Genomic DNA, 24711 nt, shown 5'->3' on the forward strand with positions numbered 1-24711 from the left:
AAGATCGGAAAAAGGTAAAGCGGCTGTAAAGGGACACGAAGGGGATCTGGCTGGAAGCTACCCCCAGCTGCAGGCAAGAGACAGATAGCCTCTCCAGGTGAGGAAGGGTCCCTCTGAGTAGTTCTCAACAGACCAGATCGCCGACATGCACTGCGGGGTATGTATGCATAACCAAAAGTATGGTATGGCCATGTAGTCTGTGTGTCTGTCCGTGCTGCCTGGCATGGGGCATCTCCATATTCCAAAGGGAATAGCCCTTTGGTCAGTTTGGATCAACTATTCTGGCTGTGCCCCCTCCCAGTTTCTTGTGGCCCTGGCAGAGCATGGGAAGCTGAAAAGTCCTTGACGGGCATAAGCAGTACTTAGCAACAACTAAAAACATCAGCGTGTTATCAACGTTCTTCTCCTACTAAATCCAAAACACAGCACTATGCCTGCTACTAGGAAGAAAATTAACTGTATCCCAGCCAAAACCAGGACATGCCCCCTGGACGTGTAGTGCAGCAGCAGTCCCCCATGGCGCCGTGGCGTGCGGGGGGACGTGCGCCTGTCGTCTCGTAAGCCTGGCTCTCACCCAACAGAGCACCCACGCTGGCAGAGCCATTTCTTTGTACAGTGTAGCTCTGGCCTTTCATCTGCGATTGGACAGGCTTCCTTTTGGGGATAAAGGTAGCATGCTTTTGCCAACTCTGTTAGTCGTTTGTTTGGGGAGAAAAACAAAACGGCAGCTACCTGTTACTAGGGAAGAGGGGAGGACTCCAGCCTCTGAAGAGCACGTGTAGCAGCAACCATGCTCAGAGTCGAGTATGCTCCCTTCCTCTCCTCTAAACTCGTCTACTGTCCCCTGCAGTGCAGAGCACTAGTGGCAACCACTGGAAATGAACGTGCAAGGCACCCGCCCCTTGTGCCCCTGTGGCCCCCTTGGCTTTCTCGGGCTGCAAGAAAAGAGCCACCAGCATGGACCTGAGCCCCCACGTGACAAACACTCAAGGTACTTGGTGCCTGGCCTCAGTCACCGCAGGCGGCCTTCCTTGAGCAGAGCATCAAAAGCAGCAGCGCGCTAGGAAAGGGTTTTGGTAGCTCCCAAATGTATCACTCCTCAGTGGGAATGCAAAGAGCTGACCCCTTGGTAGGAGACATTCTGGTTTTGTAGCATGTCTGCCCTTGCGGAGAGGAGTGCAAAACCTGCTCCCTGTCAGGCTGGACTTTGCCTCGAAATGTGGCCCTGCTTTTCTGTTGTGACATCACAAAGCATCGTCAGCGCTGATGTAGACACAGCAGGGCACACGATCGGGGTTGTCCCTGCGCCTTTGTCACTCTCGGTCTTGAGGGAACGGAGATCGCAGAGTTTTTGGCTTGCTCCCGAGCAAGGAGGATGCCTGGTGCCTGCACCTCAGCGGGTACAGAGAGACAGCCGCGGAAGGAACACGTTCTGAGCGGGTATGTTTGAAAAATCCTTCTCCTTTCCCCAAGTGTATTTTCCACCTCATCTGCTGGGGTGGGTGGTGGGTGGACAGGGGAAGAACACGAGGGCAGCCGGAGAGCTCCGCCTGGAGGGTGGTGGAAGGCAGCGGCAGTCTCTTCAGTCTCTGCCAGGACTAGGCCGAGAAAGCCTTTTGTCTGTGCGCAATGAGGGACGAGTCCATTTTGGATCACACGGAGGCAGTCCCAAGCGGTTGCCCAGATATGTCCTGCCCTAGAAATTGCAGGAGCTTAGCACAGTCCTGTATTGCGCTCTGCAAGGTTGGCTTGCCTTTCGACCAGAACCAGGAGGATACCCACGCTTCTTCTGTTGGCAGTGGATTTGACTTGCGCTCTCCTGACAGGTGAGGTTTCCTTCGGAAACCTGGTCAGCTTCTCACCAGCGGTCTGCCTTAGGAAAAGGAGCACAAGATCCTCTGAGGGGTGCAAGAAGTTTTCTAGTAGAACAAAAGGGGACTGTTTATTCCTGATGGGTACGCCGTAAGCCTTTCGAGAGCCTCCTAGAACAGGCGGGAGGAGTTTCCGTCTTGCAGAGTGGTGTGTGCTGTCTCTTGGCCGATCAGGCTTCAGGGGAGCAGGGCCTAGCCACCAGGGTCTTTCTCTGGCGTTTCCTTGGTTCCCCATGGATTACCAGCATGCCTTGACGTTCAACCCTCCCTCCCTCCCTGCCTCTCCTTTTCTCCCTCTCCTTTTTACCCGGTCTGCATTTGTCTGCATTTATGCGAAGAAAAGGGCCAGTGATAAGCCAGCTGCTAAAGAAATGCTGCTAGAGGGGAGACACACGACCCCCCTGCCTTGCAGGCTGTTGAACTGTAGGGGTACAGGCTGAACCTGACTCGAGCTTGTGCGGGACCAAGCCAATCCTCCCGCCAGGAATGCCAGGTTCAAGACCTGCAGTCCCTACTGATGCTCTCGAGTCTGCTGCTGAACCGCACGGGTAGCGCCAGCTTCACCATCCTTTTCCTCCTTACTGCTCCGTAGGAAGACGAAGGCTCTGAAGATGGTGACCGTGGCGCTGCTTGTCAGTCTGCTCTCTTTCGGTGAGTCTCTGTAGAGCTCAGGCCTGAGGATGGCGCTTTAGGAGGTGCCCAGGCCTCCATTCTGCCCTGGGCCGTTTCCCCTGCTGTGACCAGAGGAGCCCAGCTAAAGAGCTGAAAGTCCCCGACAGAGCTGTGTCAGTCGCGCCTGCTTCAGAGGAACGGGTGTGCGGGCGACGAAGGGGTGACTTGCCTTCCCCGGGAGGGCTAAGCCAGTTCTTCTCTTAAGCTGAGGGAGAGGCAGTGGCTAACCTCGCCTGCCCCAGGACGTTGAGAAGCTTCTGCAGGACAAGGAGCATACTCCAGGGGAGGGAAGGGCCGTCTGTTGCACAGCCCCTACGCCATCACGACCTCTTGCAAAGACGACAAGAGGAGAGACAGCTATGGCACCTGGGAGGGACACGGAAAGGGGAGCGGGCAGCGCGAGGCATAACCCCGCCTTAGACCAAGTTCTAAGCGTAACGAGAGCTTTTGTGTATGACTGGCAGGTGTTTACCGCGTGGGACAGCTTGGCGAAAAAAGCCTCTGGAGGACCGCAGCAGTATGCTGGGCCTACGTCTCCTCCTCTATTCAGCCGCTCCAACAGCAGGTGACCCCTAGGTTTCTTCAGATCAAGACTGGTACTGGCAGCGTAAGTCCAGGGCATAAAGTGCCACTGATTAAAAAAGCCTGTGGCTCGGGCTAGGTACAGTAGCCACCCTGGCAGGTCATTCAGGTGAAGGCCAAGTGGACCGAACCCCAGTGTCTCTGCAGCTCGTGGCATTGCACGCAGCTGATAAGGAACAATGGTGAGGCAGATTTGGGCCTGCGTAGGTTTCAGCAAAGCACTGGCTTGCATGCCAAGACTTGAGTCCCTTGGTTTTGATCACGGCTAGTAGAGTCCTGCTGCCCCAGCCTTCAACGTGCCAAGCACTTCAGAAATTCGCTTGTGGGCGCGTAGTTCAGCAAGCAGCTCCGTAGCAATGGCACTTCCCAGGGTGGTATCAAGAAAGGACCTGTAATCAAGCCACCCTTGGAAGTGTAGCAGGAACCTGCCCGACAGTAGTCCAGCTGCCTAGGAAGACTGGGAAACCGAAGGAGTAGGTAAGAGAGGTTGCATGCACCTCTCGACCTATGGAATGAATGAATGCCTGACAAATGGTAGAAGGCTTTGTAGGAAAGATGGTGTTTAGCTGGAAGCCGTGCCCCAGTCAAAGAGGGGAAGCTGTCTGGAAGAAGACAATGCCCAATGTCAATGGTCTTCTGTCTTGCCCGCCGGTCCACGGTGGTGTTTTCAGAGTGTACGCTACGGGAGCACCCGAGCACGAATAGCCATGCCGTCTGTAACTCTCTGTTTCCCGTGGCTGTACAGAGACTGTCGTTGTGCGCTGCCTTTCTTTCTGCAGAAGGCCTGTTTCTATTTGGAATGACTGTTGCCTTCATTGTCGTTCCAGGAGCGCTTGCACCTCCCTGGAGGGGACTGGAAGACTCGGAGGTAAAAAAACATTTCCCCTTGACTAGAGGGCTCTTTAGAGGAGCGCTGCCCCTCGGCCCCAACAGGACATTGTTTATGCCCTGTCTCACACAAACTTCACCTGGCACAGCTGCCTGAGATTCTCCCATTGCCCTTTCTTCCCTTCTGCCAAAGGGTCAGCTACAGCTCCCCGCTTCCGTCAGAGGACTGGGGCCACCCTTTTGCTTGAGCTGGGCTGTTTGCAGCTCCACCTTTCTAACACCTGAGAAGGGGAACTACGGTAGCCTTCTCCACCCTGCACCCGTTTCTCTCCCTCGATGCTTGGGAGTAGCTGCTAGGAGACACCTCTGCGGCTTTCCATTGCTAGGCTGCAATAGAAAGCCCCTGCAAGCAGCATTGCCCCCTCAAAGGAGAGGAGAGGCCAAGGGAAAAAAGAGCGTCTTCTCTCAGGCTGAGGTCAGCGTAGCAGCAGTTGCCCATGAAGAGCTTTGCAGGGGGGCACGGTTCAAGGACTGAGGGCAGCCTTGCAGCTGCCACCGTCAAGCGGAGAGGGAGGACAGAAGCGTGTTTCTCGAGCAAGCGGAAGAGGCTAGCCGAGGCAAGGGACGTGTTATGCTAAGAAAGGAGAAGAGGGAGCAGCAGGAGAGAGGTGGAGGAAAACACAGAGAGCTGAGATACTGGCAGCCAAGCACAGCAAAGACAACCGGGGCGGAGGGCTCTAGGGCTGATCCAGGAGAGCTCTCCCCAGCCTCCCTTAGATCGTGTCTCACTAGGCTATCCCTAAGGCAGGGAAGGAGAAGGAAGGAAGCGGGGCAGGGTGCTTCGGTAGGACCCGGGTTCAGGGAGGGGAACAAAGAGCAACACTGGGGAGAGAGCTGCTGTTGAGAAGCGGCATTTGGCAACGGCAACCGCTTTCCCTTGCTCTTTGTGCGTCTTGCGGGCCTCCCCTGTTTACGCCTGAGCCGCATGCGTAGCAGGAATTGGGAGACTAGACTGGGCAAACAGACGTGGGATCGGCATGCTATGCCCCTGTTGGCTACCTCTTAACTCGCAGCAGCCTGCCTCGAGACCTCTTCTGAAAGGAAAAAACCGCGCACCTCCTCTTTCTGTTGGTGTTTTCTATAGGAACTGCCACCTGCACCCCTTCAGCTCTGCTCTTGCATGGCTTTGATGACGCGTTGCCGCCTTGTAATAGGGAAAAAGATGGCTTTGGGCGTTTGAGACGTTCAGCAGTTCCCCAAAATGTACCCAGGCAGCCAGGGAAGCAGCTTCTCAGCCTGAAGCTCTGAGAACGTCGGAACTAACTCTCCCAACCGCTTAAGGCGTGGTTAGCCGGCCAGTCATCCAGAGCCAGGCTTCTTGCGTCGCTCATGTCCCCACGGCGTCCGAGAGGCCAGCCACAACACTTACAGTCTCTCCGTTGCTCACTTCTTGTAGGCCAGCAGGGGACGAGTTCGGAGAAGCGCTTAGCAATACCCTGAGCCTGCAAGAGCAGCTACGTAAGCTCCAGGAAGAGCTTTATCACCTGCGGTGGAGCGTAAAGGATGTCGCCGAGCGAGCTCTCCACGAAGCCTTGAAGCAGGCTAAGCTCCCAGGCTTTACCGGATGGGTAAGGGCACACTGCAGAAGGCTCTACTCAGAGGTTTCGTTCCTCCCTCCGCCATGTATCCTACTACAGTTCCCCGTCATAGCCAGCCAAAAGGCTGGCGCTGCTGCAACAAGTGCTGTGCATTGCCACGCTCCCTTTTCCTGCTGCTCCACACGTCCTTATGGGGGAAGAGAGCGCCGTGACAGGAATGACAGTTGTCTTAGTCGTACCTTCCTCTCCGTCCAGATCTCGGGCCCTCCTCAAGGGAGGACCGGAAAGAAAGAAAGAATGGTCCCAGCAGTCCATAGTTCCCCCAGTCCCACCTCAGGCCCAGAAGGCTTGTCCGTCCGTGCTGCCTGGCATGGGGCACCTCCACAGGAAAAGCCCCTTCCCGCAACTTCAGCTTTCAGAGCATCGGAGTGAGCAGCCCCTCCATTCTGACACCGGTCAATCAGAGTAGAGCAAACCTGGCAGGTTGCCGGGCAGTGCCGGCGTTCCTTCCGTGTGAGTTTAACCTTGCCCCAGCTCACCTTGGCTGGCCTTGCAGGGGAGCTGCTGGCCCCGTTCCTTTTCCTTCTAACAGGTGCTCTCCTTTGTCTTCCTTCCCAGGCTGTTCAAGAGATAATCAATCAAGTCTTGAAGAAGCTGGAAGAAAACCAAGTCCCCATGCCTGACTATGCCCTCAAATCATCAGGTGCCGTGACATTGTACAAAGCAACCAGTTCCAAAGCGCTTCCGGTCCAGCTTGACAAGACAGGCATTTGAACGCGCCCAGTGGTAGGAGAGGAGGGGCGACAAGTCAAGGGCCACCTCGTGCCCTAAAAATGTACCCACTGACAGAGTTGGGAACGGGCCAGACCACATCTGAGGAGCAGAAAGCCTAGCTCACGTTCCTGTCTTTCTCCACGGCCCCTTACGACAGTTTCATGAGTCCCTGCTCGGAGGCATCGTGCCAGTAGGAAAGAGGGGCATCCCACTGTAGGAGACGGATGACTACTTAGAAGCCTTTTTGCAAGTCAACAGGGCAATCAATATTCCTTATGACATTGCTCGCTGATCGTGCTCGTCTTTTAATTTCCAGGGGCTGCTGTCGTTCATTCAAGGACTTCGCCGTCCTTCAGGACTACCAAAGGAAAAGTCTTTTTCTATTCCCTGCCGGTGCTGGATCACATGAGGTCTCCTGAGCTTATTCTTGAGGTAGGAGCACCGAGAAACGGAAGAGCAAAGGGCGGGGGCGGCGGGGAGTGGGGAGGCAGCGGGAACCAAACACGCTGCTGAGAGCTGCCTTTACCCTTGTCTTTGCTCCTCAAAGCTTTCTTTTCCTGCCTTCTTGCATGGACCTACTCGCCTCCTGTGTCTCCCTGCTATTTCCTCTCCCGGAGTGCCCCAGGTCATCTGCGCGAGCTTTTAACAGGCTACCTTGGCCCTGCAGTCTTTGTCTTCCCAGGCACCGTGAAAACTGTCAGGCGCGGCACAGAAGGAGAATGGGAAAGGTGCCTGCAGAGGTCTGGGGTGTGAGCTCGCCAGGGCTCTTAGGGAGCACAAGCGGGCTCTGAGAGCCTGCACTGCTGGAGGGCCGGCCCCACGTTGTGCTTGCAAGCCATGCAGGCACTGCTCCGGAGCTGCCTGCACAAGTGCAAGAGTTGGCTGCTGCCCGTGGAAGGAGGTGGGACTGGATGAGAGGGAGCGATTGCGTTCCCTTACGGGAAAGGCTCGTCCAGGTGGGGCCCTTAGTTGCCACCTGCCCTGGGCGGGTGCCTTTCAGCCGCACCGTCCCTTGCTTGTTCTTGGCGAGTTGCTCCGGACCGGGAGAGGCCGGAGAGCTTCTACAAGTAGCGCAGCCAGCTCCCTGCAGTCCCTGCAAGAAGCAATCCAGTGCTTCTGCGCTGAAGGGGTCTCGTGACGCGTGAATTCTCGTGACTGCTTCTCTGTTCCGTACCCACAGGGTCCGACCGAAGGCATTGGCTGTGGTTCCGAGCAGAACTGCTTGGCCACATCGGTTCTTAATCTTCTGATGCGCGCGGCAGGAATGAGAGCCAGGGCACCCTTCTCCACGTGAACATGGTTTCTTCTTCTCCTTTCAGCCTGAAAATCATCCGGGAAACTGCTGGCCCTTCCCAGGAAGTCAGGGACACGTCTTCGTCAAGCTGTCTGAGCCAATCATTCCCAGGGCAGTCACCATGGACCACGTTTCAGGGACAGCGTTCCATGGAGACAGTATCTCCAGGGCCCCAAAGGACTTTGCTGTCTACGTAAGTGATTTCTCTAGAGTCGGGGGCAGGGGGTTGCATAGCATTTTTCTAAGCCGGGAGGGAATACAGGTCAGAGAGTCCAGCGGCCTGCGCTTTCCCCTGCCTCGCAGAAGAAACAAGCTCCTTGGAGTTGTATTCCTCTCTTATCCAATGTACCGCTCAAAAGGAAGCTCCTGGGGCAAGGTGCAACCCCAGGAGCCACAGGGAAAAGGAGCTGGCCACGGTGCACGGTCCTAGACCTTCTTGGCTTCCAATCCCAGTGGGCATTCGTGATCCTCAGGTTACCCCGCACTCACTGGGAACGTCTGCTCCTTCTCTGACTCTCAGCTGAGACTCGTAGAGTAGGCAAGCGTGGCGTGCTCCCCCGCTGCAGCTTCTTGTCTTCTCCTTGTGCTCCTCGTCCTTGGACTACGTAGCTGAAATAAAGCAGTACTTCACTGACTGAAGGTAAGTCTTCCCACGGTGTACCAGGCGCTCTTGTTTTCTCCACCCCTCTCTTTCTCTAGGGCCTGAAGGAAGAACATGAGGAGCAGGGAACGTTCCTGGGACAGTTCACTTTCCAGGCGGTGCTGAATCCCAGGCAGACCTTCCAGCTGAAGGTACGGGAGCAAAGAGGGAGGAGAATTGGAGGAGAGGAGGAGAAATGCGGTTGGCTGGGCAGAAGCTTCCCTGCCAAAGGGCTACAGGCAGCCCTCTCCTTGAGCACGTGCCACGCCGGCCTTTCTTCTGCTTTAACTTCCTGACGGCGTACGCCCGCACTGATGTTGTTCTTCTCTTGCGTTTTGGGTTTAAGCTTCAGCGCTTACAAGCGCCGCGGTTGAAGCTGAAAGCGGCTTGGCTGCCTGGACGCCAAGCGCATCCAAGTGGCCGCATCCCGTCATATGCGCTGCTACTGGCCTGCTAGTTAAAGACGAGAAATACTGGGCTTGCTGGGGATTCTGTTGTTGCTGGTAGCGCGTGGTGACAGGGAGGCCATTCTGTTCCGGTGGCTTTCTAGAGAAGGCACTAGCACCACTGGGTCTTCTGACTGCGGAAGCACACGCCTCAAAGCAGGCAAGAAGACCTTGCCAACCTATTTGCCGAAGCTGCTTCTGGTAGCTGCTTCTTCCTTGACTATTCTCATGGCCAAATGAGGTAGAGCAGGAGAAGAACCTCCTGACCACGAGAGGTCAAAAAGGCCTCGCAGGGCAGCCAGAAGTAAGCTGTTGAACGAGTCCCTCGCTGCGGCACTACTCTGTCAGTAGTCAAATGCTAGAGAGGAAAAGGCAACTCATTTCTTCTTCTCATTTCAGAAGGAGCTCTCTGGTTTTGCGAATTACGTAAGGCTGCAAGTGCTGAGCAACTGGGGCCACCCGGCCTACACCTGCCTCTATCGATTCAGGGTGCACGGTGATCCTCTCAAAGACGGGGGACGGGCGTCAGTTTCGCCTGGCAATAAACTCCATTAATTTTCACCAAGTCGAGTTCGACCCTGCTTTGCCTGTGATGCTAACTGCTAAGAGAGCTCCCTGTCCCTCTCTCGACCCCCGAGCTTACCGGAGGCTTCCGGAGTACGTGGCAGAAAGCCTGACATCCACACACTTGCTGCCTACACAGTCCTAGACACGAAAGATTAAAGCAAGGTACAGTTGTCTTACGCGGGAGGCGGCTAAGGATCAACTGTGAGCACCGCAGCTCGCTCCTCGGCCAGCTGGGGCACTGGGCCTGCGCAGAGACAGCCTGCAAGAAGGGCCGTTGCACCTGGAGCTGCTCTCGCAGCAGCACAAGGGCTGTGCACAGCTCTGCCGTCCCTCAGTCCACACATGGGGTCTGGGCCTGCTCAGGGAGGGAGCGGGGGGAAAGGCGGGGAAGGGGAGGGAAGAGGAAGGAAGGGGAGCTGCCCTGGATTGGTTCTGGAACAGCAAGTCTTTCCCAAAATGCGGGTCTGTCTGTGCTGCCAGCCGCAGCCCGGGGCAGGAGGAGCTGCGTGACGGGAGCCGCTTGCGTCGGCCAGGCCGGCACCCGGCAGGAAGACGGGGCTCTGCCCCCGGTCACACGGCCCGCGCTGAGCCCAGCACCCAGGGCCTTCCTCAGGCCTCACCTTCCCCGGGGCGGTGAGGAGGAGAGACGCCCTGTCCTGGCATGGCCCAGGGCACCCTCCTGTGGCCTGAAGGAAGGGCAAAGCCGCCATCGCTCTCCGCACAGGGGCTGACCGCTGTCCTTTGCTTCCGTCCCTGGGGCTCCGCAGTGCTGGCAGGCCCCGCAGGGCTTCAGGGCCAAGCAAACACCCAGGCGCCGGGGGCTCCTGGGGCTCGGGGCGGCTTTGGGCAGCTCCGAAGCTGAGGCACGGCTGCTGCCCCTTTGCTACCGCAGATGCAGTTATTTGCTACCCCCTTCACGGTCAATCCTCTTTCTCCTCGTGGCACATGGACTGGACACATGCCACGTCCCCGTTAGGCTGGCAGGACTTCAGGGAAATGAGGAGGTCCCGGCACGCACACGGGCAGGAGGACAGTGAAAAGGAGCCCTCTCAGGCTTTTTCTGCTCTTTCGCACCTGAACTCGGACATCAGCTTTTTTTCCTCCCAGCTGCACAGCTTGCTGCCAGCCAAAGCGAGGTGGGCTGAGCCGGTCCTTGGGATAACTCGGCTCCTTTTGGTTTTGATTGCATGCCTACACTTTTCTTTTTGTGCACCTTTTCTTTCCCCCTGCTTCCCCCCAGTTCCGTTCTCTATTAAAGGTAATCATCATTTGCCTCTCTGGACAGACCATAGAGTAGGTAGATAACAGGATATAAGTACAGGCTGGTCTATGCCTTCAGAGCTGTGGGCTATGGGTAGAGTTACTATTGGCTAGTTATCATTTCTTCTCCACATTCTCCAGTAGGTAAGCATGAGGACAGCAGTGCAGTCCTCCTACTGAGAAGCTGGGCTCACGCTAGAATGACAAGAAGCCCACCCTGACGGGTACAGTAGGAAGTGAGACAGAAAAGGAGCATGGCAAAGAGAGCCGTTAAAGTAGCAGCTGACGGCCAGTCACCCCTGCGTACAAGGAGGGAAAGCGTGGGCTGGAGAGCCATAGGGCTCTGCTGCTAACGCTGGCAACAGGGAGGCAGCAGGTCCTCTTCAGAGAAGGTGGCACGCATGAGAGTCCTTCAAAAGGGCCTTTGTAACTGCTGGGAATTGGGGCCCTGTGACACTGACGGTCAGGTGGTCGGCCTGCAGCTCTGCAGCGGTTAAAACTCCCACGGAAGCTGTTTTGGTTTTGGGTACCCGTGTCATTGAGCTGGAATTACTTCTTTGCAATTAGGTGGCGCGGATCTTCTTGCGCTGGGCTTCTCTTCCTGGAGCGCGTCCTGACACCCTTTGTCATCCAGAGCTTTCCCCTCTGTTCCCGAGAGGAGCTTGGGGAAAGTGCTCTCCTTTCTCACTCCTCCAGGCAGCCTCGTCTGTCACCGCAGCTCGGAGGACTTTGTGAAACCCGAGCAGCTGGATGGCGAAAACTGCTTTAAACGTAGCAAGTAAGATGATCAGTAACCGTGTGTTAGTACTAGATCCTGCATGAAGGTGTTGCGTGTCAGCGAGCACGAGTCATCTTTTCACGTGGGTTTATGGGACAATAATGAGATGCAGCTCTTTTTTTCAGATGGCCTTATGCATCTCAATAGCCTTAAGATTATACAAGGGTGCGTGAGATGCGAAAGCTTGTCTGGCTTTCCGGGGGCAGAAAGGGTGCATTGGGCTCTGGGCTTGCTGGGGAAGGGGAAGGGGAAGGGGAAGGGGAAGGGAAGAAGGGAATGCGCAGCGCGGGGTGGGAAGGGGAGGGGACATGACAGGAGGGGAGAGGAGGAGAGAGGACCAGAGAGGAGCTGCCCTGTTGTGGTTTAGCCCCAGCCAGCCACTAAGCACCACGCAGCCGCTCACTCACTCCCCCTACCCCGATGGGATGGGGGAGAGGATTGGCGGGGTAAGAGTGAGAAACACTCCTGGGTTGAGATAAGAACAGTTTAATAATTGAAATAAAGTAAAATAGTAATGATAATAATAACAATATAATAATGATGATAATAATAATAACAATATACAAAGCAAGTGATGCACAATGCAATTGCTCACCACTCGCCGACCGATACCCAGACAGCTCCCGAGCAGCGATCGCTGCTCCCCGGCCAACCCCCCCCCCCCCCCCCCCCCCCCCCCAGTTTCTATACTGAGCATGACGTCACATGGTATGGAATAGCCCTTTGGTCAGTTTGGATCAACTATTCTGGCTGTGCCCCCTCCCAGTTTCTTGTGGCCCTGGCAGAGCATGGGAAGCTGAAAAGTCCTTGACGGGCATAAGCAGTACTTAGCAACAACTAAAAACATCAGCGTGTTATCAACGTTCTTCTCCTACTAAATCCAAAACACAGCACTATGCCTGCTACTAGGAAGAAAATTAACTGTATCCCAGCCAAAACCAGGACATGCCCCCTGGACGTGTAGTGCAGCAGCAGTCCCCCATGGCGCCGTGGCGTGCGGGGGGACGTGCGCCTGTCGTCTCGTAAGCCTGGCTCTCACCCAACAGAGCACCCACGCTGGCAGAGCCATTTCTTTGTACAGTGTAGCTCTGGCCTTTCATCTGCGATTGGACAGGCTTCCTTTTGGGGATAAAGGTAGCATGCTTTTGCCAACTCTGTTAGTCGTTTGTTTGGGGAGAAAAACAAAACGGCAGCTACCTGTTACTAGGGAAGAGGGGAGGACTCCAGCCTCTGAAGAGCACGTGTAGCAGCAACCATGCTCAGAGTCGAGTATGCTCCCTTCCTCTCCTCTAAACTCGTCTACTGTCCCCTGCAGTGCAGAGCACTAGTGGCAACCACTGGAAATGAACGTGCAAGGCACCCGCCCCTTGTGCCCCTGTGGCCCCCTTGGCTTTCTCGGGCTGCAAGAAAAGAGCCACCAGCATGGACCTGAGCCCCCACGTGACAAACACTCAAGGTACTTGGTGCCTGGCCTCAGTCACCGCAGGCGGCCTTCCTTGAGCAGAGCATCAAAAGCAGCAGCGCCCTAGGAAAGGGTTTTGGTAGCTCCCAAATGTATCACTCCTCAGTGGGAATGCAAAGAGCTGACCCCTTGGTAGGAGACATTCTGGTTTTGTAGCATGTCTGCCCTTGCGGAGAGGAGTGCAAAACCTGCTCCCTGTCAGGCTGGACTTTGCCTCGAAATGTGGCCCTGCTTTTCTGTTGTGACATCACAAAGCATCGTCAGCGCTGATGTAGACACAGCAGGGCACACGATCGGGGTTGTCCCTGCGCCTTTGTCACTCTCGGTCTTGAGGGAACGGAGATCGCAGAGTTTTTGGCTTGCTCCCGAGCAAGGAGGATGCCTGGTGCCTGCACCTCAGCGGGTACAGAGAGACAGCCGCGGAAGGAACACGTTCTGAGCGGGTATGTTTGAAAAATCCTTCTCCTTTCCCCAAGTGTATTTTCCACCTCATCTGCTGGGGTGGGTGGTGGGTGGACAGGGGAAGAACACGAGGGCAGCCGGAGAGCTCCGCCTGGAGGGTGGTGGAAGGCAGCGGCAGTCTCTTCAGTCTCTGCCAGGACTAGGCCGAGAAAGCCTTTTGTCTGTGCGCAATGAGGGACGAGTCCATTTTGGATCACACGGAGGCAGTCCCAAGCGGTTGCCCAGATACGTCCTGCCCTAGAAATTGCAGGAGCTTAGCACAGTCCTGTATTGCGCTCTGCAAGGTTGGCTTGCCTTTCGACCAGAACCAGGAGGATACCCACGCTTCTTCTGTTGGCAGTGGATTTGACTTGCGCTCTCCTGACAGGTGAGGTTTCCTTCGGAAACCTGGTCAGCTTCTCACCAGCGGTCTGCCTTAGGAAAAGGAGCACAAGATCCTCTGAGGGGTGCAAGAAGTTTTCTAGTAGAACAAAAGGGGACTGTTTATTCCTGATGGGTACGCCGTAAGCCTTTCGAGAGCCTCCTAGAACAGGCGGGAGGAGTTTCCGTCTTGCAGAGTGGTGTGTGCTGTCTCTTGGCCGATCAGGCTTCAGGGGAGCAGGGCCTAGCCACCAGGGTCTTTCTCTGGCGTTTCCTTGGTTCCCCATGGATTACCAGCATGCCTTGACGTTCAACCCTCCCTCCCTCCCTGCCTCTCCTTTTCTCCCTCTCCTTTTTACCCGGTCTGCATTTGTCTGCATTTATGCGAAGAAAAGGGCCAGTGATAAGCCAGCTGCTAAAGAAATGCTGCTAGAGGGGAGACACACGACCCCCCTGCCTTGCAGGCTGTTGAACTGTAGGGGTACAGGCTGAACCTGACTCGAGCTTGTGCGGGACCAAGCCAATCCTCCCGCCAGGAATGCCAGGTTCAAGACCTGCAGTCCCTACTGATGCTCTCGAGTCTGCTGCTGAACCGCACGGGTAGCGCCAGCTTCACCATCCTTTTCCTCCTTACTGCTCCGTAGGAAGACGAAGGCTCTGAAGATGGTGACCGTGGCGCTGCTTGTCAGTCTGCTCTCTTTCGGTGAGTCTCTGTAGAGCTCAGGCCTGAGGATGGCGCTTTAGGAGGTGCCCAGGCCTCCATTCTGCCCTGGGCCGTTTCCCCTGCTGTGACCAGAGGAGCCCAGCTAAAGAGCTGAAAGTCCCCGACAGAGCTGTGTCAGTCGCGCCTGCTTCAGAGGAACGGGTGTGCGGGCGACGAAGGGGTGACTTGCCTTCCCCGGGAGGGCTAAGCCAGTTCTTCTCTTAAGCTGAGGGAGAGGCAGTGGCTAACCTCGCCTGCCCCAGGACGTTGAGAAGCTTCTGCAGGACAAGGAGCATACTCCAGGGGAGGGAAGGGCCGTCTGTTGCACAGCCCCTACGCCATCACGACCTCTTGCAAAGACGACAAGAGGAGAGACAGCTATGGCACCTGGGAGGGACACGGAAAGGGGAGCGGGCAGCGCGAGGCATAACCCCGCCTTAGACCAAGTTCTAAGCGTAACGAGAGCTTTTGTGTATGACTGGCAGGTGTTTACCGCGTGGGACAGCTTGGCGAAAAAAGCCTCTGGAGGACCGCAGCAGTATGCTGGGCCTACGTCTCCTCCTCTATTCAGCCGCTCCAACAGCAGGTGACCCCTAGGTTTCTTCAGATCAAGACTGGTACTGGCAGCGTAAGTCCAGGGCATAAAGTGCCACTGATTAAAAAAGCCTGTGGCTCGGGCTAGGTACAGTAGCCACCCTGGCAGGTCATTCAGGTGAAGGCCAAGTGGACCGAACCCCAGTGTCTCTGCAGCTCGTGGCATTGCACGCAGCTGATAAGGAACAATGGTGAGGCAGATTTGGGCCTGCGTAGGTTTCAGCAAAGCACTGGCTTGCATGCCAAGACTTGAGTCCCTTGGTTTTGATCACGGCTAGTAGAGTCCTGCTGCCCCAGCCTTCAACGTGCCAAGCACTTCAGAAATTCGCTTGTGGGCGCGTAGTTCAGCAAGCAGCTCCGTAGCAATGGCACTTCCCAGGGTGGTATCAAGAAAGGACCTGTAATCAAGCCACCCTTGGAAGTGTAGCAGGAACCTGCCCGACAGTAGTCCAGCTGCCTAGGAAGACTGGGAAACCGAAGGAGTAGGTAAGAGAGGTTGCATGCACCTCTCGACCTATGGAATGAATGAATGCCTGACAAATGGTAGAAGGCTTTGTAGGAAAGATGGTGTTTAGCTGGAAGCCGTGCCCCAGTCAAAGAGGGGAAGCTGTCTGGAAGAAGACAATGCCCAATGTCAATGGTCTTCTGTCTTGCCCGCCGGTCCACGGTGGTGTTTTCAGAGTGTACGCTACGGGAGCACCCGAGCACGAATAGCCATGCCGTCTGTAACTCTCTGTTTCCCGTGGCTGTACAGAGACTGTCGTTGTGCGCTGCCTTTCTTTCTGCAGAAGGCCTGTTTCTATTTGGAATGACTGTTGCCTTCATTGTCGTTCCAGGAGCGCTTGCACCTCCCTGGAGGGGACTGGAAGACTCGGAGGTAAAAAAACATTTCCCCTTGACTAGAGGGCTCTTTAGAGGAGCGCTGCCCCTCGGCCCCAACAGGACATTGTTTATGCCCTGTCTCACACAAACTTCACCTGGCACAGCTGCCTGAGATTCTCCCATTGCCCTTTCTTCCCTTCTGCCAAAGGGTCAGCTACAGCTCCCCGCTTCCGTCAGAGGACTGGGGCCACCCTTTTGCTTGAGCTGGGCTGTTTGCAGCTCCACCTTTCTAACACCTGAGAAGGGGAACTACGGTAGCCTTCTCCACCCTGCACCCGTTTCTCTCCCTCGATGCTTGGGAGTAGCTGCTAGGAGACACCTCTGCGGCTTTCCATTGCTAGGCTGCAATAGAAAGCCCCTGCAAGCAGCATTGCCCCCTCAAAGGAGAGGAGAGGCCAAGGGAAAAAAGAGCGTCTTCTCTCAGGCTGAGGTCAGCGTAGCAGCAGTTGCCCATGAAGAGCTTTGCAGGGGGGCACGGTTCAAGGACTGAGGGCAGCCTTGCAGCTGCCACCGTCAAGCGGAGAGGGAGGACAGAAGCGTGTTTCTCGAGCAAGCGGAAGAGGCTAGCCGAGGCAAGGGACGTGTTATGCTAAGAAAGGAGAAGAGGGAGCAGCAGGAGAGAGGTGGAGGAAAACACAGAGAGCTGAGATACTGGCAGCCAAGCACAGCAAAGACAACCGGGGCGGAGGGCTCTAGGGCTGATCCAGGAGAGCTCTCCCCAGCCTCCCTTAGATCGTGTCTCACTAGGCTATCCCTAAGGCAGGGAAGGAGAAGGAAGGAAGCGGGGCAGGGTGCTTCGGTAGGACCCGGGTTCAGGGAGGGGAACAAAGAGCAACACTGGGGAGAGAGCTGCTGTTGAGAAGCGGCATTTGGCAACGGCAACCGCTTTCCCTTGCTCTTTGTGCGTCTTGCGGGCCTCCCCTGTTTACGCCTGAGCCGCATGCGTAGCAGGAATTGGGAGACTAGACTGGGCAAACAGACGTGGGATCGGCATGCTATGCCCCTGTTGGCTACCTCTTAACTCGCAGCAGCCTGCCTCGAGACCTCTTCTGAAAGGAAAAAACCGCGCACCTCCTCTTTCTGTTGGTGTTTTCTATAGGAACTGCCACCTGCACCCCTTCAGCTCTGCTCTTGCATGGCTTTGATGACGCGTTGCCGCCTTGTAATAGGGAAAAAGATGGCTTTGGGCGTTTGAGACGTTCAGCAGTTCCCCAAAATGTACCCAGGCAGCCAGGGAAGCAGCTTCTCAGCCTGAAGCTCTGAGAACGTCGGAACTAACTCTCCCAACCGCTTAAGGCGTGGTTAGCCGGCCAGTCATCCAGAGCCAGGCTTCTTGCGTCGCTCATGTCCCCACGGCGTCCGAGAGGCCAGCCACAACACTTACAGTCTCTCCGTTGCTCACTTCTTGTAGGCCAGCAGGGGACGAGTTCGGAGAAGCGCTTAGCAATACCCTGAGCCTGCAAGAGCAGCTACGTAAGCTCCAGGAAGAGCTTTATCACCTGCGGTGGAGCGTAAAGGATGTCGCCGAGCGAGCTCTCCACGAAGCCTTGAAGCAGGCTAAGCTCCCAGGCTTTACCGGATGGGTAAGGGCACACTGCAGAAGGCTCTACTCAGAGGTTTCGTTCCTCCCTCCGCCATGTATCCTACTACAGTTCCCCGTCATAGCCAGCCAAAAGGCTGGCGCTGCTGCAACAAGTGCTGTGCATTGCCACGCTCCCTTTTCCTGCTGCTCCACACGTCCTTATGGGGGAAGAGAGCGCCGTGACAGGAATGACAGTTGTCTTAGTCGTACCTTCCTCTCCGTCCAGATCTCGGGCCCTCCTCAAGGGAGGACCGGAAAGAAAGAAAGAATGGTCCCAGCAGTCCATAGTTCCCCCAGTCCCACCTCAGGCCCAGAAGGCTTGTCCGTCCGTGCTGCCTGGCATGGGGCACCTCCACAGGAAAAGCCCCTTCCCGCAACTTCAGCTTTCAGAGCATCGGAGTGAGCAGCCCCTCCATTCTGACACCGGTCAATCAGAGTAGAGCAAACCTGGCAGGTTGCCGGGCAGTGCCGGCGTTCCTTCCGTGTGAGTTTAACCTTGCCCCAGCTCACCTTGGCTGGCCTTGCAGGGGAGCTGCTGGCCCCGTTCCTTTTCCTTCTAACAGGTGCTCTCCTTTGTCTTCCTTCCCAGGCTGTTCAAGAGATAATCAATCAAGTCTTGAAGAAGCTGGAAGAAAACCAAGTCCCCATGCCTGACTATGCCCTCAAATCATCAGGTGCCGTGACATTGTACAAAGCAACCAGTTCCAAAGCGCTTCCGGTCCAGCTTGACAAGACAGGCATTTGAACGCGCCCAGTGGTAGGAGAGGAGGGGCGACAAGTCAAGGGCCACCTCGTGCCCTAAAAATGTACCCACTGACAGAGTTGGGAACGGGCCAGACCACATCTGAGGAGCAGAAAGCCTAGCTCACGTTCCTGTCTTTCTCCACGGCCCCTTACGACAGTTTCATGAGTCCCTGCTCGGAGGCATCGTGCCAGTAGGAAAGAGGGGCATCCCACTGTAGGAGACGGATGACTACTTAGAAGCCTTTTTGCAAGTCAACAGGGCAATCAATATTCCTTATGACATTGCTCGCTGATCGTGCTCGTCTTTTAATTTCCAGGGGCTGCTGTCGTTCATTCAAGGACTTCGCCGTCCTTCAGGACTACCAAAGGAAAAGTCTTTTTCTATTCCCTGCCGGTGCTGGATCACATGAGGTCTCCTGAGCTTATTCTTGAGGTAGGAGCACCGAGAAACGGAAGAGCAAAGGGCGGGGGCGGCGGGGAGTGGGGAGGCAGCGGGAACCAAACACGCTGCTGAGAGCTGCCTTTACCCTTGTCTTTGCTCCTCAAAGCTTTCTTTTCCTGCCTTCTTGCATGGACCTACTCGCCTCCTGTGTCTCCCTGCTATTTCCTCTCCCGGAGTGCCCCAGGTCATCTGCGCGAGCTTTTAACAGGCTACCTTGGCCCTGCAGTCTTTGTCTTCCCAGGCACCGTGAAAACTGTCAGGCGCGGCACAGAAGGAGAATGGGAAAGGTGCCTGCAGAGGTCTGGGGTGTGAGCTCGCCAGGGCTCTTAGGGAGCACAAGCGGGCTCTGAGAGCCTGCACTGCTGGAGGGCCGGCCCCACGTTGTGCTTGCAAGCCATGCAGGCACTGCTCCGGAGCTGCCTGCACAAGTGCAAGAGTTGGCTGCTGCCCGTGGAAGGAGGTGGGACTGGATGAGAGGGAGCGATTGCGTTCCCTTACGGGAAAGGCTCGTCCAGGTGGGGCCCTTAGTTGCCACCTGCCCTGGGCGGGTGCCTTTCAGCCGCACCGTCCCTTGCTTGTTCTTGGCGAGTTGCTCCGGACCGGGAGAGGCCGGAGAGCTTCTACAAGTAGCGCAGCCAGCTCCCTGCAGTCCCTGCAAGAAGCAATCCAGTGCTTCTGCGCTGAAGGGGTCTCGTGACGCGTGAATTCTCGTGACTGCTTCTCTGTTCCGTACCCACAGGGTCCGACCGAAGGCATTGGCTGTGGTTCCGAGCAGAACTGCTTGGCCACATCGGTTCTTAATCTTCTGATGCGCGCGGCAGGAATGAGAGCCAGGGCACCCTTCTCCACGTGAACATGGTTTCTTCTTCTCCTTTCAGCCTGAAAATCATCCGGGAAACTGCTGGCCCTTCCCAGGAAGTCAGGGACACGTCTTCGTCAAGCTGTCTGAGCCAATCATTCCCAGGGCAGTCACCATGGACCACGTTTCAGGGACAGCGTTCCATGGAGACAGTATCTCCAGGGCCCCAAAGGACTTTGCTGTCTACGTAAGTGATTTCTCTAGAGTCGGGGGCAGGGGGTTGCATAGCATTTTTCTAAGCCGGGAGGGAATACAGGTCAGAGAGTCCAGCGGCCTGCGCTTTCCCCTGCCTCGCAGAAGAAACAAGCTCCTTGGAGTTGTATTCCTCTCTTATCCAATGTACCGCTCAAAAGGAAGCTCCTGGGGCAAGGTGCAACCCCAGGAGCCACAGGGAAAAGGAGCTGGCCACGGTGCACGGTCCTAGACCTTCTTGGCTTCCAATCCCAGTGGGCATTCGTGATCCTCAGGTTACCCCGCACTCACTGGGAACGTCTGCTCCTTCTCTGACTCTCAGCTGAGACTCGTAGAGTAGGCAAGCGTGGCGTGCTCCCCCGCTGCAGCTTCTTGTCTTCTCCTTGTGCTCCTCGTCCTTGGACTACGTAGCTGAAATAAAGCAGTACTTCACTGACTGAAGGTAAGTCTTCCCACGGTGTACCAGGCGCTCTTGTTTTCTCCACCCCTCTCTTTCTCTAGGGCCTGAAGGAAGAACATGAGGAGCAGGGAACGTTCCTGGGACAGTTCACTTTCCAGGCGGTGCTGAATCCCAGGCAGACCTTCCAGCTGAAGGTACGGGAGCAAAGAGGGAGGAGAATTGGAGGAGAGGAGGAGAAATGCGGTTGGCTGGGCAGAAGCTTCCCTGCCAAAGGGCTACAGGCAGCCCTCTCCTTGAGCACGTGCCACGCCGGCCTTTCTTCTGCTTTAACTTCCTGACGGCGTACGCCCGCACTGATGTTGTTCTTCTCTTGCGTTTTGGGTTTAAGCTTCAGCGCTTACAAGCGCCGCGGTTGAAGCTGAAAGCGGCTTGGCTGCCTGGACGCCAAGCGCATCCAAGTGGCCGCATCCCATCGTATGCGCTGCTACTGGCCTGCTAGTTAAAGACGAGAAATACTGGGCTTGCTGGGGATTCTGTTGTTGCTGGTAGCGCGTGGTGACAGGGAGGCCATTCTGTTCCGGTGGCTTTCTAGAGAAGGCACTAGCACCACTGGGTCTTCTGACTGCGGAAGCACACGCCTCAAAGCAGGCAAGAAGACCTTGCCAACCTATTTGCCGAAGCTGCTTCTGGTAGCTGCTTCTTCCTTGACTATTCTCATGGCCAAATGAGGTAGAGCAGGAGAAGAACCTCCTGACCACGAGAGGTCAAAAAGGCCTCGCAGGGCAGCCAGAAGTAAGCTGTTGAACGAGTCCCTCGCTGCGGCACTACTCTGTCAGTAGTCAAATGCTAGAGAGGAAAAGGCAACTCATTTCTTCTTCTCATTTCAGAAGGAGCTCTCTGGTTTTGCGAATTACGTAAGGCTGCAAGTGCTGAGCAACTGGGGCCACCCGGCCTACACCTGCCTCTATCGATTCAGGGTGCACGGTGATCCTCTCAAAGACGGGGGACGGGCGTCAGTTTCGCCTGGCAATAAACTCCATTAATTTTCACCAAGTCGAGTTCGACCCTGCTTTGCCTGTGATGCTAACTGCTAAGAGAGCTCCCTGTCCCTCTCTCGACCCCCGAGCTTACCGGAGGCTTCCGGAGTACGTGGCAGAAAGCCTGACATCCACACACTTGCTGCCTACACAGTCCTAGACACGAAAGATTAAAGCAAGGTACAGTTGTCTTACGCGGGAGGCGGCTAAGGATCAACTGTGAGCACCGCAGCTCGCTCCTCGGCCAGCTGGGGCACTGGGCCTGCGCAGAGACAGCCTGCAAGAAGGGCCGTTGCACCTGGAGCTGCTCTCGCAGCAGCACAAGGGCTGTGCACAGCTCTGCCGTCCCTCAGTCCACACATGGGGTCTGGGCCTGCTCAGGGAGGGAGCGGGGGGAAAGGCGGGGAAGGGGAGGGAAGAGGAAGGAAGGGGAGCTGCCCTGGATTGGTTCTGGAACAGCAAGTCTTTCCCAAAATGCGGGTCTGTCTGTGCTGCCAGCCGCAGCCCGGGGCAGGAGGAGCTGCGTGACGGGAGCCGCTTGCGTCGGCCAGGCCGGCACCCGGCAGGAAGACGGGGCTCTGCCCCCGGTCACACGGCCCGCGCTGAGCCCAGCACCCAGGGCCTTCCTCAGGCCTCACCTTCCCCGGGGCGGTGAGGAGGAGAGACGCCCTGTCCTGGCATGGCCCAGGGCACCCTCCTGTGGCCTGAAGGAAGGGCAAAGCCGCCATCGCTCTCCGCACAGGGGCTGACCGCTGTCCTTCGCTTCCGTCCCTGGGGCTCCGCAGTGCTGGCAGGCCCCGCAGGGCTTCAGGGCCAAGCAAACACCCAGGCGCCGGGGGCTCCTGGGGCTCGGGGCGGCTTTGGGCAGCTCCGAAGCTGAGGCACGGCTGCTGCCCCTTTGCTACCGCAGATGCAGTTATTTGCTACCCCCCTTCACGGTCAATCCTCTTTCTCCTCGTGGCACATGGACTGGACACATGCCACGTCCCCGTTAGGCTGGCAGGACTTCAGGGAAATGAGGAGGTCCCAGCACGCACACGGGCAGGAGGACAGTGAAAAGGAGCCCTCTCAGGCTTTTTCTGCTCTTTCGCACCTGAACTCGGACATCAGCTTTTTTTCCTCCCAGCTGCACAGCTTGCTGCCAGCCAAAGCGAGGTGGGCTGAGCCGGTCCTTGGGATAACTCGGCTCCTTTTGGTTTTGATTGCATGCCTACACTTTTCTTTTTGTGCACCTTTTCTTTCCCCCTGCTTCCCCCCAGTTCCGTTCTCTATTAAAGGTAATCATCATTTGCCTCTCTGGACAGACCATAGAGTAGGTAGATAACAGGATATAAGTATAAGTACAGGCTGGTCTATGCCTTCAGAGCTGTGGGCTATGGGTAGAGTTACTATTGGCTAGTTATCATTTCTTCTCCACATTCTCCAGTAGGTAAGCATGAGGACAGCAGTGCAGTCCTCCTACTGAGAAGCTGGGCTCACGCTAGAATGACAAGAAGCCCACCCTGACGGGTACAGTAGGAAGTGAGACAGAAAAGGAGCATGGCAAAGAGAGCCGTTAAAGTAGCAGCTGACGGCCAGTCACCCCTGCGTACAAGGAGGGAAAGCGTGGGCTGGAGAGCCATAGGGCTCTGCTGCTAACGCTGGCAACAGGGAGGCAGCAGGTCCTCTTCAGAGAAGGTGGCACGCATGAGAGTCCTTCAAAAGGGCCTTTGTAACTGCTGGGAATTGGGGCCCTGTGACACTGACGGTCAGGTGGTCGGCCTGCAGCTCTGCAGCGGTTAAAACTCCCACGGAAGCTGTTTTGGTTTTGGGTACCCGTGTCATTGAGCTGGAATTACTTCTTTGCAATTAGGTGGCGCGGATCTTCTTGCGCTGGGCTTCTCTTCCTGGAGCGCGTCCTGACACCCTTTGTCATCCAGAGCTTTCCCCTCTGTTCCCGAGAGGAGCTTGGGGAAAGTGCTCTCCTTTCTCACTCCTCCAGGCAGCCTCGTCTGTCACCGCAGCTCGGAGGACTTTGTGAAACCCGAGCAGCTGGATGGCGAAAACTGCTTTAAACGTAGCAAGTAAGATGATCAGTAACCGTGTGTTAGTACTAGATCCTGCATGAAGGTGTTGCGTGTCAGCGAGCACGAGTCATCTTTTCACGTGGGTTTATGGGACAATAATGAGATGCAGCTCTTTTTTTCAGATGGCCTTATGCATCTCAATAGCCTTAAGATTATACAAGGGTGCGTGAGATGCGAAAGCTTGTCTGGCTTTCCGGGGGCAGAAAGGGTGCATTGGGCTCTGGGCTTGCTGGGGAAGGGGAAGGGGAAGGGGAAGGGGAAGGGAAGAAGGGAATGCGCAGCGCGGGGTGGGAAGGGGAGGGGACATGACAGGAGGGGAGAGGAGGAGAGAGGACCAGAGAGGAGCTGCCCTGTTGTGGTTTAGCCCCAGCCAGCCACTAAGCACCACGCAGCCGCTCACTCACTCCCCCTACCCCGATGGGATGGGGGAGAGGATTGGCGGGGTAAGAGTGAGAAACACTCCTGGGTTGAGATAAGAACAGTTTAATAATTGAAATAAAGTAAAATAGTAATGATAATAATAACAATATAATAATGATGATAATAATAATAACAATATACAAAGCAAGTGATGCACAATGCAATTGCTCACCACTCGCCGACCGATACCCAGACAGCTCCCGAGCAGCGATCGCTGCTCCCCGGCCAACCCCCCCCCCCCCCCCCCCCCCCCCCAGTTTCTATACTGAGCATGACGTCACATGGTATGGAATAGCCCTTTGGTCAGTTTGGATCAACTATTCTGGCTGTGCCCCCTCCCAGTTTCTTGTGGCCCTGGCAGAGCATGGGAAGCTGAAAAGTCCTTGACGGGCATAAGCAGTACTTAGCAACAACTAAAAACATCAGCGTGTTATCAACGTTCTTCTCCTACTAAATCCAAAACACAGCACTATGCCTGCTACTAGGAAGAAAATTAACTGTATCCCAGCCAAAACCAGGACATGCCCCCTGGACGTGTAGTGCAGCAGCAGTCCCCCATGGCGCCGTGGCGTGCGGGGGGACGTGCGCCTGTCGTCTCGTAAGCCTGGCTCTCACCCAACAGAGCACCCACGCTGGCAGAGCCATTTCTTTGTACAGTGTAGCTCTGGCCTTTCATCTGCGATTGGACAGGCTTCCTTTTGGGGATAAAGGTAGCATGCTTTTGCCAACTCTGTTAGTCGTTTGTTTGGGGAGAAAAACAAAACGGCAGCTACCTGTTACTAGGGAAGAGGGGAGGACTCCAGCCTCTGAAGAGCACGTGTAGCAGCAACCATGCTCAGAGTCGAGTATGCTCCCTTCCTCTCCTCTAAACTCGTCTACTGTCCCCTGCAGTGCAGAGCACTAGTGGCAACCACTGGAAATGAACGTGCAAGGCACCCGCCCCTTGTGCCCCTGTGGCCCCCTTGGCTTTCTCGGGCTGCAAGAAAAGAGCCACCAGCATGGACCTGAGCCCCCACGTGACAAACACTCAAGGTACTTGGTGCCTGGCCTCAGTCACCGCAGGCGGCCTTCCTTGAGCAGAGCATCAAAAGCAGCAGCGCCCTAGGAAAGGGTTTTGGTAGCTCCCAAATGTATCACTCCTCAGTGGGAATGCAAAGAGCTGACCCCTTGGTAGGAGACATTCTGGTTTTGTAGCA

General features: G+C 56.0%; 2 protein-coding genes across 2 annotated transcripts; both read left to right on the forward strand.

The window, feature by feature from the left end:
* The first annotated feature begins 1629 nt into the window (after window positions 1-1629).
* On the forward strand, window positions 1630-10528 carry LOC104026066 (SUN domain-containing protein 3). Its single transcript, XM_075722114.1, has 11 exons — window positions 1630-1826; window positions 2464-2522; window positions 3008-3139; window positions 3205-3307; window positions 5410-5581; window positions 6170-6254; window positions 6642-6757; window positions 7645-7812; window positions 8319-8411; window positions 9105-9229; window positions 10513-10528. The coding sequence occupies exons 1-11, from the start codon at window positions 1630-1632 to the stop codon at window positions 10526-10528; spliced, it is 1266 nt and encodes a 421-aa protein (XP_075578229.1).
* Window positions 10529-13404: 2876 nt separating this feature from the next.
* On the forward strand, window positions 13405-22304 carry LOC142595036 (SUN domain-containing protein 3-like). The gene is made up of 11 exons (XM_075722116.1): window positions 13405-13601; window positions 14239-14297; window positions 14783-14914; window positions 14980-15082; window positions 17185-17356; window positions 17945-18029; window positions 18417-18532; window positions 19420-19587; window positions 20094-20186; window positions 20880-21004; window positions 22289-22304. The coding sequence occupies exons 1-11, from the start codon at window positions 13405-13407 to the stop codon at window positions 22302-22304; spliced, it is 1266 nt and encodes a 421-aa protein (XP_075578231.1).
* Window positions 22305-24711: the final 2407 nt, after the last annotated feature.

The sequence above is a fragment of the Pelecanus crispus genome, chromosome 16, assembly GCF_030463565.1.
Source record: "Pelecanus crispus isolate bPelCri1 chromosome 16, bPelCri1.pri, whole genome shotgun sequence".
Taxonomy (NCBI): Eukaryota; Metazoa; Chordata; class Aves; order Pelecaniformes; family Pelecanidae; genus Pelecanus; species Pelecanus crispus.

Coding starts and splice junctions, on each gene's coding strand:
- LOC104026066 (XM_075722114.1), top strand. CDS start 1,630: ATGAGGGACGAGTCCATTTTGGATCACACGGAGGCAGTCCCAAGCGGT. Junction 6,255..6,641: donor CTATGCCCTCAAATCATCAG/GTGCCGTGACAT, acceptor TTTAATTTCCAG/GGGCTGCTGTCGTTCATTCA. Junction 8,412..9,104: donor GGCAGACCTTCCAGCTGAAG/GTACGGGAGCAA, acceptor TTCTCATTTCAG/AAGGAGCTCTCTGGTTTTGC.
- LOC142595036 (XM_075722116.1), top strand. CDS start 13,405: ATGAGGGACGAGTCCATTTTGGATCACACGGAGGCAGTCCCAAGCGGT. Junction 15,083..17,184: donor GCAGCTGATAAGGAACAATG/GTGAGGCAGATT, acceptor CACTTCTTGTAG/GCCAGCAGGGGACGAGTTCG. Junction 20,187..20,879: donor GGCAGACCTTCCAGCTGAAG/GTACGGGAGCAA, acceptor TTCTCATTTCAG/AAGGAGCTCTCTGGTTTTGC.